At 41.0% G+C, this 12501-nt stretch overlaps 1 protein-coding gene across 1 annotated transcript; it reads left to right on the top strand.

Annotated features, from left to right (window-relative positions):
• The first annotated feature begins 235 nt into the window (after positions 1-235).
• Positions 236-11968, top strand: LOC113156952 (TBC1 domain family member 10A). The gene is made up of 10 exons (XM_026352280.1): positions 236-673; positions 1773-2810; positions 3570-3669; positions 4239-4346; positions 4902-5008; positions 6040-6154; positions 7382-7447; positions 7534-7723; positions 7858-8012; positions 8174-11968. The coding sequence occupies exons 2-10, from the start codon at positions 1792-1794 to the stop codon at positions 9077-9079; spliced, it is 2766 nt and encodes a 921-aa protein (XP_026208065.1). The 5' UTR covers positions 236-673; positions 1773-1791; the 3' UTR covers positions 9080-11968.
• Positions 11969-12501: the final 533 nt, after the last annotated feature.

Genomic DNA, 12501 nt, shown 5'->3' with positions numbered 1-12501 from the left:
TTTTAAAAGTGCTTTATATAAAAGTGCTTACCTATAAGATCATTAAACTCACAGTAATTACTGTATTTGATTGAAGTAAAAATGTAATGATGTGATATTTAACCTTTAAAAAGGTTTAATTTAGCGTAAAAACATACAAAAGCACATTTTCTCAAAAGTTCCCTATTTTCTGCAGTGAAGGGAGGCTCCTGTGTCAGTGCGTGCATGTGTCCGTCATCATTGACGAGAACGCGCACGTAGCTGTCAGTAGGAAATACAGGCGGCTGGTTTAGGATGTACCTCTGTCGTTTTAGTTAGAGAATTAAAACTATTATCGGTTTGCTTGAATTGGCGAGAATAATTGGTGCAAGTCCGTTCTTACGTTTAGTGTTAATCGAGGTAACTGATACATTCAGCTAGGCTTTACAGAACAATATACGGGCTAATGCTAATAGTTACTTTGGGCTAAAATAAGCTAACATAGCTAGCTGTTAACTTAGCTAGCTAGCTCAATTGCAGGACGCTTGTTCTTTCAGGTCCTCAGCCCCGTTCAGCGGCTTGTGCACCGGTCTCGCTCTTTTGTGTTTTCATATCACGGAGAAAGTTGTGGAACCGGAGCTGTGGCGGGGGGACGTGTGGGCAACAACCCCCTGGCTATCCAGGTGGACGGATCACAGTAACACGCCTGTCGTGGGTGAGTTGAGCAGCGGAGATGAAGTTGTAGTTAACCGGGGCAGTGGGGTGGACAAGGCCGTGGACCCTGCTCGGCCTGGGCTTGGCAGACAGGCAGGCAGGCAGGCAGGGTGTTGACTATTAGCTATTAGTAAACCATTTCTGCTGTACGCTGAATCGGGAAGTTTAGTCGCTTGAATAGAGGCCTCTAGAGATATGACAGCACAGTGTCTGGTGTTATTAGCTGCTAGCATGTAACCGATATCTGCATAAAGACACTACTACAGACATTTACCTGCTTCATCAGCAGCCCTCGGCTTCACCGTGGTTGTCCGAGGCGCTCGTTGATAACTGTATATATGTACAAGAAACTGTTTCTGCAGCTTTGAGCAGCTATTTTCTGTTACTGTTGCCCAACCGGCTGATAAAGTAAAACCGTGCTAAAGCAGAATATCATATCTGTTGTAAGCTTGTTAGAGTCGTGTCTGAGAGCAGAGTGCTATACTTCAATGTGCCTTTCAAAAATAAAGTTGCCGAATCAACCATATAATGCATAATAAAGTAATCTTATGTTATGATAGGCTTTTGTACGCTAACAGAGGAAATCGACTTGACATTCAGTGTTGTCAGTTAGTTGCTGAACCAAGAAATCTGTCTGATACTACATAGGAATAATACGTGCCTGTGAAAATAAAATATCTAAATGGGGTTAGAGAATTATAAGCACTGTAAATTAAGTCTATATGTGAACACTGTCCTAGAAATGTCCATAATTTCAAAATATTGCTCATTTGTTAAGCAGCTTCTCCAGTCTTATCCACAAGTCCAATTTTAAGAAGAGGAAGCTTATGCTGTGTAAAAAAAATGGCTGGAAATGTGTTTTTCCATAGACACCTTACTCATCTTTTGTGTCAAATGTTGACTTTTAAAGTATGACAAATTGTTGAAAGACACTTATTACTATCTTCTATATATATGATGAGTTGTAGTTAAGATTGAATATCATCCAAAAAGCATGCTTTACTTATTACTTACTACAGTTATGAACGAATTGCCGGATTCTCTTTGGCAAAAGGAGAAAACAACCAACAACTCACCACCATTTCTTTGTATTTCTAAAGGAGATATCAGAGTGGAATCATGGCTGAACTCTCCACCCTGTCCCCATCACCACCTGCACTGAGTGATCCTCATGCATCTCCATCCATCCCTTTGTCCCCATCGCCACTTCCTGCTGCCAAAACCCCTGCTCTAGAGTCTACCAAGGAGCTACCCTCACCCAAGTCTTCCCTCTACAATGACAAAGCTTTGACAAGCATCACTCCTGCAGTAGAGTCAGGGGGTTCACACTTGACTTCACATTCACCCTCAAGTCCTCAGAAACTGCTTGCTGGGACCCACCGCACATCATTAGTAAATGAAGCTGCTCCACAAAGCGAGGAGTTGGCAGGAAAAGATGCAATGACTGAAGCCCATGTTATTAAACTGGAGACAACGACCAGTGACCGAGCAGCTGCAGAGCTTCTAAATACTGTAACTGGGATCCCAACAGTGTCAAGTGAGCCCTCAACACAGAGTGGAGTGCAGCAGACATCCCTCTCTCCTGATCTTAATTCTGGTCCTAATCTCTACCCCAGTGTACACGTTACCCTCAACCCTAATCTTGTCATGGAGGATGGTCAGTTTATGGTGGGCCAGCCCCAGAACTCTGCAGGTTCAACTCCCACACCTGCTACTCCAGCATCTACCGAAATTGCAGCAACAACTGAAGACAAGAAACCTCAGCAACTTCCACAAGCACAAAACCCACAAAATCCTGAAAGTCATCCTCCTCCTCCTCTGTCTCCAAAGACTGACCCTCCCAGTGAAGCAGGGAAAGCAGAACTACCCAGTACCCCAACCAGAGCTGAACATCCCAGTCCTACCATCCCACTGATCCACGAACCAGTCTTTCCGCTGCCCAATCCCAACACAGGCCCAGCCCTCGACACTCTCAGTTACCTAGAGTCAGCCAGCTTGATGTCTGGAACATTGGAGTCTCTGTCAGGGCTGGGTGAGGATGGGAGCTCGGTGGGCTCAGACTCAGAGATCAATGGCCTGACTGTCAGACGCACTGATAAATATGGCTTCTTAGGTGGCAGTCAGTACAGTGAAAGCGGGTAAGTATTACAACATTAACTTATCATTCACCCCTTTGTGCAAAATATGAATGATATCTTCTGTTTAATTTGATTATGTTTATCAGATAGGTCTGAGTTCTAAAATGATAGATTCCTGTTCAGTTCACTGTTCAGTACACTGAGCTTCGATGCAGAGGGTTTATTGACACATTAGATTATGGTTAATTAATTAGCTTAAAGAGATAAATATAAATCCTGCCTGACTATCTAAAATCAGTCACTAAGTGTTCTCAGAATTTTACTTCATGGGTCCTAGAGATGCCATATCTCTGTTCCTTAACAGTCTCTTTCCTTTCTTTTCCTCCTCCTCTGCTGTTCAAAACTGTCCTCTATCTCTCCTTAGTGACTCAGATAATGCTGAGAGCATTTTTGTGACTCAATATGTACTGACCGCATGTGTCTGCAGTATCACCCCCACACACAGATATACCCTTCTGTATTCTTCCTCTGCTTTTTTGTCTGATTTGCTTCTACTTTTCTTACAAGCTAATTGCCCATCCACTGTTGAATAATTAATGTTGTATTGATTTACCATCAGTTGGCAAAAGTGAAGGATGTTCATTATCTGGGCGTAACGTTGTGTAAATGAATGTACGAGAAAAAGTGATGTAATCCATTTGTGTCATTAAATTGGTTACAAATTTCAAAACACACGAGGGTGTAATATTTAGTAGTACAACTGAAAGAGAGTTCTTCCTTGTTCTCTCAGTGATGGCGTTATTTTGTGTTACTCACTAGTGAAAGAGAAGTACGAGTTGAAGTCGCCAGACAGAGGGAGATGAAATGGCTTGATATGTTCAAAAACTGGGATAAGTGGGTCAAACATCGCTTCCAGAAGGTATGCATTTCAGCTTTTCAGGTGTTTGTTTTAAAGCATTTGTATTTGGTTAGAAATTAGAACTATAAATGAATGGCAGAGTTTGGATGAGTTTTAGAGAAAAGCTCTTTAAATGTCATTACAGTTTTCTTTGTAAAAGGGTTAATTGTGCCTTGAGCTGGGTCTAGCTAAACACCTTACCAAAAATAACTTAAAGAAACATCTAACTCCTACATTCACCTAACTTAAAAACAGACATTTGAATTGGAGTAACTACACCCACCCCTTCAGAAGCCCAGTGATGTGCTGGCTGGACATTTGGCAGAAGTGAAGTGGCACACCCCACTAGAGTTGGGAGAAAGTCTTTTAAAAGACTGCAGCCTATTTCACAGAACCACACAGGGTTCCCTGAGAGAGATGAAGCAAGAGACCCACAATAACACATTGGGCTCAAATCACAGCACACAAAATAATATCACTAGACAAGGGTCCCAACAGTATAGTCTACCGTATCGTACACTATTTCTATATTATGTACATGTGTGTAGATGTTAACACAGCTGATAACGTGTGAATTTTTGTTGTTATAGGTGAAATTGCGCTGCAGAAAGGGGATTCCATCTTCTCTTAGAGCCACAGCCTGGCAGCTGCTGTCCAATAGCAAAGAGCTCCTAGAAGCCAACAAAGGGAAATTTGAGGTATCATTGTGACCACCTTTCATCATCTCCTTTTAGATTCTTATAGTCCTGAAATTACTTATCTGGTCCTCCACAGACACACTTGCATGAAAACCTGAAAACTGAGTTTGCTGTTTTCTGCTTATAAATACGGTTGTAGCTGGGTTGATATTTTTAAAGACAGTGAAGAAGCCGCTGTGTTTTGACTAACTGGTTAAAGCATCACTGTAAAGGGAAGTTGTGGGTGAGTAGGTTGAAGTCAAATGCATAAGTGCTAAAGGGGCGCAGACGCAGGCCTATTGAGCTGTAAGCTTCTTATCGGAAACCGGTAATCCTGCCTGTCAGATCCCTACATTCGTGTTCGCACTGAGGGGGGTCTGCACTCAGCTGAGTCTGGGTCCCAGTAGTAGGCTTAGTATTGGTTGCGTTGTCTGAAGAAAAATTTCTCATAGTTTAGTCTCAGAAATGTGTTTTCATGTGCACTTAATCAACTTAAATGGTTTATACAAAAATTACTGAGAAGTTATCATATAATCATTTGTAATTATATAATTCACTTCCTTTTTTTTACTACAGGAGCTGGAAAGAGAGCAAGGAGAGGCTAAATGGCTGGATATTATAGAGAAAGATCTCCACCGACAGTTCCCTTTCCACGAGATGTTTGCTGCCCGTGGTGGCCATGGGTAAAAAAACTAAAATCCTTTGCTGGTGGTTATATATTAGTTTTGAAGATTACAGTGGTGTGAATTATAGTATCGGAGTGAACATATTGAGAATAGAGCTGTTAATAAAAAAACCAAAAAATGGCAGATAGTATATGATACCAGTTCATAGTACTGAAAATGAAAAAAAGGAAATATAAAAATATGGAATTGCAATATACACTGACCAAAAAAAAAAAAAAACCCCACACACACTCTAATATTTTGTTGGATCACCTTTAGCTTTATTTACAACACGCATTCGCTGTGGCATTGTTTCGATAAGCTTCTGCAATGTCACAACATTAATTCCCGTCCAGAGATTCATTAATTTTTCACCAAGATCTTGTATTGATGATGGGAGAGTCAGACTTCTGCACAAAGTCTTTTCCAGCACATCCCAAAGATTCTCAATGGGGTTAAGGTCTGGACTCTGTGGTGGCCAGTCTATGTGTGAAAATGATGTGTCATGCTCCCTGAACCACTCTTTCACGGTTTGAGCCCGATAAATCCTGGTATTGTCCTCAAATCCATTGATGGAATAACTTGGTCATTCAGTATATTCAGGTAGTCAGCTGACCTCATTCTTTGGCCACATAATGTTACTGAACCTAGACCCGACCAACTGCAGCAACCCCAGATCATAGCACTGCCCCCACAGGCTTGTACAGTGGGCACTAGGTATGATGGGTGCATTCTAAAACCCAGTTTTAGTAGTTTCCGTGATCTCCTTAGATGTTTTCTTTGCTTGATGAAAAGAAAGTAAGTAATCTTTACTCTTCTGAAACAGATTAACATCTTTTTTTGGACAGACAGTGTAAAAGTATAAAAAAGTATACAAAATATGAGATGTTAAGTCATTGAGAGGATATTTTGTATTCTAAAGCTTTTTATATTCCTGTTAGTTTGATTTTGGTTGTTTCCTTCATGAGTTCAAAGGAGGTGTGCATGAACTTGTCAATTTTTGCTAGTGCAGCTGGCCACCTGATGATTTTGGTGTTTTTTTCCTGCAGGCAACAGGATCTGTACCGGATCCTGAAGGCCTACACCATCTACCGTCCTGATGAGGGATACTGTCAGGCTCAGGCTCCAGTGGCTGCAGTGTTACTCATGCATATGCCAGCTGAGGTGAGGGGACAGATTTGAAAATGAAAAGGGTTCATCACTGATACAAATTATTACTGAAGATGTAAAGCTTCATAAATATGTGGCCTGATGTTGAGTTGTGTTGAAACTATATAACTACGAAAAGAGCAGATTGAAAAGAAAAAATTAACTTAACACTTTTGTTACTTTATTCCACTGTACCTTAACACCTTGAATTTTTATCTCAATGATGGGTATATTAGTTATTGCCAGTATATAAGCTTTTGTTTGTTTATGTACACACACGCACTTGCTTAGTTTCATTTGTGTGTGTTGTGTTTATTGTGTTTATCCTCCTCTTCCAATGCATTATTCAAGAGAAGGATGCAAAGAAAAAGAGTTTGTGTGGGTGTGTGTGAGAAAGCTGAAAATGAAACGTAACATTCGGTTCTTATTTTATTGTGGTTACTAAATTAAAAATAGCTGGAGATAGCAGACAGCAGACTGGTGACACTACTGAAACTTCATTGACCAGACTGAAACAATTGACAGTCTCTCCTGCAAATTTCAAGCGTGTGTGATACGGGTGGAACGAAAGTTACAGTTGCACGAATTGAGAGCCGCGGGAGCTGTGGGTGACAGCACAGACGGGCTTAATGTGCATTCTCACAGATAAAACCAGAGTTGGTGCAATTGTGAGATTGTTTTGATTTGATGTAATAACATAAAAATACTCAAGCGGTGCTTGTTATTTTTAATGGCACCAATTTCCCCGTAGCTGACACCCAAAAGTAAAGAAGTAAAGTAGTACAGTTTTATTTAATGAAAGCTTCAATTGTATTAGTTTATCACAAGGGCACTGTGTAAATTGTAATTTACACAGTGCCTTGTCAAACTGTTTTTATGATCATAACATTTTTTGGTGACCACATCAGTCAGATTTAGTCAACTTCAGTATATGGGGGTTTGTCAACACTTTCTATTATTGCCTATTAACATTAAAATAAATGGACTGGATCGTAAAGTCAAAGATCTCTACATCACAGCTCGCGCTTGCCTTCAGTTGTGCACAGCAAACAGGAAGATGGAAAAGTCAGAGGATTATTGAATGATGTTCCTATAGTTCTGATTTTAAAATAGCCTCCAAAAAGTAGCAGGAAACAATAGTGATCATTGATAAGGTTTCAATTTACTACTTTCTTGTAACATTTAAACTGTATTTAAAGTTTGTTGGTTGCTAACCTAAACCATTTTGCTTTTTTCTCACAGCAAGCTTTTTGGTGCCTCGTCCAGATATGCGAGAAGTACCTTCCTGGCTACTACAGTGCAGGGCTGGTGAGTGAATAGTATAACATGTATCTGTCCACATCAAACTTTTATGTCAGGTTTTTTGTTGACTTGTTTTTTTTTCTGTTTTGTAGGAAGCTATCCAGCTGGACGGCGAGATCTTCTTCTCCCTGTTGCGGCGCACATGTCCAATGGCGTACCGTCACCTTAAGAAATTCAAGATTGACCCAATTCTCTACATGACTGAATGGTTTATGTGTATCTTCTCACGCACTTTACCATGGGCCTGTGTACTGCGTGTATGGGACATGTTCTTCTGTGAAGGTACCTTACATTTCAATGCCCTTTACAGCCACCTCTTACTGCTCTTTTTTGTTTTGTCTAATACACAGCTTAAGTATTTAATTTTATATTTTTGTCTAGTTTGACTGAAACTTAATTGAAATCTTTGATTGTAGGCGTGAAGATAGTGTTTCGTGTGGGTCTGGTGCTGCTGAAACAGGTGCTTGGCTCTGTGGATAAACTTAGGGAACTACAGGGCATGTATGAGACCATGGAGCGTTTAAGAAACATTTCACCGGACACTATCAGAGAGGACGTACTGGTACAGGAGGTGGGTGTCTCTTTCTCAGTTTTCGCAGACCATGATACATGTAAAACTAGCTTCTGTTTTTACTCAGAGACATGAGTTTTGAGTCACCTTGTCCTCTAGTGCCCGGTCTACTAATCTTCACTTCCTCTGTCTGTGCTGTATTTGTCTGATGTGTTGTCCAGATTGTTACACTTCCAGTGACAGAGGCGCTCATAGAGAGGGAGTGTAGCATCCAGGTGAGGAAGTGGAGGGAGTCCAGAGGGGAGCTGACACACCAGCCAGTCCGCCGTCTCCACGGTACAAGAGCCATCTTTGAGCACAAACGCCGTGCTGCCGCCATCAGCTCGGGTGGCAGCTTCTCTTTCCTAGGAAGCTCTGTCCCCCCACCAGGACCATTAAGAGCGTCTTCCAGCCTCCTTTCACTCCCTGGTTTCCGCAAGTCTAAGGCTCCATTATACTCCCATACAAAGAAAGGCTCCTTCTCAGGACCGTCAGGAATGGAGGGACTGCCACCTCACTCTCCACCTGCAATAACATCAAGCTCAAGCCCAGGCCCAAGCCACAAACCACCCATTCCCCCAGGGGCTGGTCATAGGGCACCCCAGAGCCCCTTGGTGGGGAGTTCGGCTGGCTCATCATCTGGTCCCGCTCAGCCCTCAGGCACCTCTGCACAGGGTCAACCTGCCTCTTCAGCCCCCGCACAAAGCAAACCACCACCAAGCACCCTATCCCCCTCGCCTAAGATCGTCTCTGAGCAAATTACTCCAACTATCCCCTCTCCAACTGCAAACAATGCCCCTCTGCCACCGTGTCCAGACTCAAAAAAAGAAGCAGTGCCACCGGCTGACGCCACAACTGGAGATGAAGAAGGAAAGAAGAAGAAGAAAAGCAAAGATGACAAGAAGAAGGAAAAGGAAGATGAGAAGAGAAAACTGAAGGAAAAGAAAGAAAAGGAAAAGGCTGACAAAGAGAGGTTTAGGAAGGAGAAAGAGAGGCTAGAAAAAGAGAAGAAAAAAGGGGGAAAGAAAAAGGACAAAGGGGGCGGTGAGGACAAAAATGGAGCTGCAGCAGCGAGAGATTCGGCCTAGATTTTTCACCCTGTCATTCAAGGATAATGTAAAGGGATGCAGAGCAAAAAAAGAGGTCATGAGACAAAAGACCCCCAGAAACAGAAAGAGTGATTAATATCAAAAATTGGATGGCTTCCTGTGTAACACATTTCAAAGACTTAATGTAGTCCCAAGACTATGGTGGACAAAACTGGATCATGGTTTTAATAGCACCTCGGGGAGGCTTTTTGCCACTCGCTCAATGCTTTCTTTTTATTAAGATGGGACAAATTTCCTTTTTCAACTGGAGCACGCACTGTGAATCTGAAATTTAGTTGTTGTTTTTTTCTTTTCAGAAGATCGGTCATAATCTTTCAATTTTTACTCCTTCTTTTTTCTCGCTTTTATTATTTTAATCAGATTGATGGCATTGTTTAGAGGAACATCTCATCAAGGATTGTTGAACTGACCGTTAGAAGTAGTTGTGGTCTATTAAACTAAAGTAAATAGGATTCTGTTGGCACTCCAGGCACCTTGAGATCTCATCTGCGGACAGGTTGTCTGGATGCCTGGAATAAAAAGAAAACCTTTCAAACTCATCTTGAAGCAGGCACTGAATACAGAAATGCTAGTGATGTTGTTGAGGTTGTATTTATTGTCATGTTTAATGTTGTGAGTGAGTGTGTGCCTTAGTAGTTCAGTGAAATGTGTTACTGTTCTGTGTGTGACCTCTCTGGTTTCGCTCTCCCTCTGCCTGCTTGTATTCTCCAAACTACCGCTGAATTATTACTGTGGCTATTTCCAATTCGTTACTTTCCCCTCTTTTTGGAATAAATACAATGGGGGGATTTGGGAGAGAAAATTTGAAAAGTACAACCAGACACAGGCACCATTATGCAGCGGTGGCTGTTTATTTGTGTGTTTTTGTCTCTAACAGGACATCACACAGGGAGATTTAGTTTGTTTCGGGCCTCAGTTTGAATTTCTCTTTTTCTTTTGCAAAAAGCAGGTGCGAAATTCTAAATAAACGAGTCGTGAAAACATGCGATACCCAGCGGTGACCGTGCACAAGCCCTGCAGATCAAATGTCCAACTGTACAATTAGTATTAATTTTGATTTCAATAATCAAAATCATATATGCATCTTATCTAGCCAAATTTCAGTATGGATAACTCTATTAATCCATTGGAATGTGATTTCTAGTATCTTAAGAGAATGAAGGATGATTATTGCACTTGTGATTTTGTCACAAAGCACCACCGATGTCGACCACTCCGTTAGTGTTGTGATGTAGAACACGTGAGTGTCACCAGGCCAGCTTCAGTTTGAAGTCTGGGCCCTGAGGACCTATAGGAAGCCACTTGACTGGAGGTGCCAGGTGTACCAATGTAGCATTAACCTCTGATCTTTGACCTTCGGGCTCTGATGTATTTATGTATAAAGTGGTTAATTTAATCAAAAACAGTATATTATGAATAACAATTATTATTATTTTGGATCCAACTATTTTTCTATGTGAGTAAGAGACACCTGATTGACTGGAACAATGGCCAACTACACACTGTAGTTGCAGGGGGATCATTTAAAGTGTTTATTTTAATTTTACTTTTGCACGTTAAGTCCTCTGCTTTTACAAAAAAAAAAACAAACAAAAAAAAACAACGCGATGCATGTCTTTGCTTTTGTTTAAGTTTACCGTCATTGTTGGTCATTTTAGTTTCACGGGTCTCCAGTTTACTGAAGTGTGCAGTATTAAGTATTAAGTGGGAAAAATAGCATCCGACAGAACAAACGGTGAGACGAGAGATTCGGACAGAATATTTGGGAGTTGAAGGTCTTAATTGTACTGTATAATATACTGAGACGTGACTTCTGAGATTTGAGCAGTTCTTTAATTTGAGATCTTAAGTGTGTCTGTTTCACCGTTGTTTTACCATTCATAACGACTAAAGGACTAACTGTCTAACCTATTTACACTCAGTGTCCTGAACTGTAACATATTTATGCATACATTAAGTGGCACCCATCAGTATGTGATGAATGGTGCCAGCTAGTTAGTGTAAAACCATTTGATGGCAAAAAAACAAAAAACAAATCGTTGATCCTTTTTAACTGTACTGTTTTCATAGTTAGGGATTAGAGGGACTTTCGTGTAATTGTAGCTACCATGTCCTCCATATTCACAGTTTTTCATTTATTTCAGGTCTTTAAGTGGCTCTTAGCTAAATGTATAAACCTCACACGCTTCCTCCTTCCTCTGTTTGACCCCTGTGCATATGTAGGCACAGATTATTGTAGTGAGGATAACCCAAACACATCTATGCAAACCTTCCTCCGTCACAACATCAAAACATCATTGGATGTGGTGACAGCAGCACTGATTTCACCTCTGGTTGTGATGATCAGATGGGAGCCGTGGTAAATTGAGTTTTGTGCTTCAGTAGGTCTTTTTCTGAGCACACTTTCAGGCCCAAGGTCTACAATATTTCATGAGCAATACATCCTCACAGCTCGTCAAGATGATAATGTCATTTCTCTTCATTCAAAGGGCTTGAGATGTCATGATCAAATTAATCTCTCCCACGCCTGTGGAATCAGTGCTCTGTAGTAAAGAGGACGAATTAGAAAAAGTCCATATGTGTCAGGTCCATTTGCATTTCCACACTAATCCTGAAGGTGTCATTCTTGATTATGTTTGATGTGGGGAGTGACCCCCCCCCCCCCCATGATGCAAATATTTTGAAAGTGTTTCAGGAGTTTCTCCTACCACATGGTTAGGTCTTTTGTGTTTTTAAGTTTACATGTCACTCTCTGGCAAAAGTGAAATAAAATCATAGCTAATTCATTCCTTCAGATCTACAACTGATGTATTTAATTGATGATGACATTTGTGATGAGTAATAAACCATAATATATTAAATCATCAATGTGTTTTTGTTTCATGAGGTCATTTGTAATGTGGAGGATTTCCTGTTTGTATATATTGCAATTGTTTTATAGCATTTAGTATTCATAGCCCTTCTTTTTTCATCAGTTTAACACTTTTTTTATACTTAACTTAAAATAGAAAAAAATGGCAGTGCCTCACGTGGTAACTCATTATGGCAAGATGAAAACATCTCTTTTGTGACTTTATATGCGCTCAGGTGCATCCTGTTTGCTTTAATTTGCCTTTAGCTGCAGCTTGATTGGACTCTACCTGTGAAAAACTGAGCAGATTGAACATCGTCTAGAGCAGGAGTAGACAACTCTGGTCCTAGAGAGTCGCCGCCCAGCTTGTTTTCCAACTATCTCTGCCAGAGGGTCGATCATCTCAGCAACACTCCACTGATCAGGTCTTTATGCAGGAGCAGCAGCAGTCACTTTTGATTGAACTGCATTCGACAGCCCATCTGTAGTTTGCAAAATTGTATTTAAAGGACTGTAGGAGCATGAGGAAAATATTCCCTGGTCTGCTGAG

Source organism: Anabas testudineus, chromosome 8 (assembly GCF_900324465.2).
Source record: "Anabas testudineus chromosome 8, fAnaTes1.2, whole genome shotgun sequence".
Classification (NCBI taxonomy): domain Eukaryota; kingdom Metazoa; phylum Chordata; class Actinopteri; order Anabantiformes; family Anabantidae; genus Anabas; species Anabas testudineus.
The sequence above is the reverse complement of the archived record's forward strand: the minus strand, read 5'-3'. Positions and strand labels throughout refer to the sequence as shown.

Excerpts from the sequence above, each read along its gene's own strand:
- LOC113156952 (XM_026352280.1), top strand. The coding sequence starts at position 1,792 with ATGGCTGAACTCTCCACCCTGTCCCCATCACCACCTGCACTGAGTGAT. Across the intron at positions 4,347-4,901 it reads CCAACAAAGGGAAATTTGAG|GAGCTGGAAAGAGAGCAAGG; the intron begins GTATCATTGTGA and ends TTTTTACTACAG. Across the intron at positions 7,724-7,857 it reads GGACATGTTCTTCTGTGAAG|GCGTGAAGATAGTGTTTCGT; the intron begins GTACCTTACATT and ends CTTTGATTGTAG.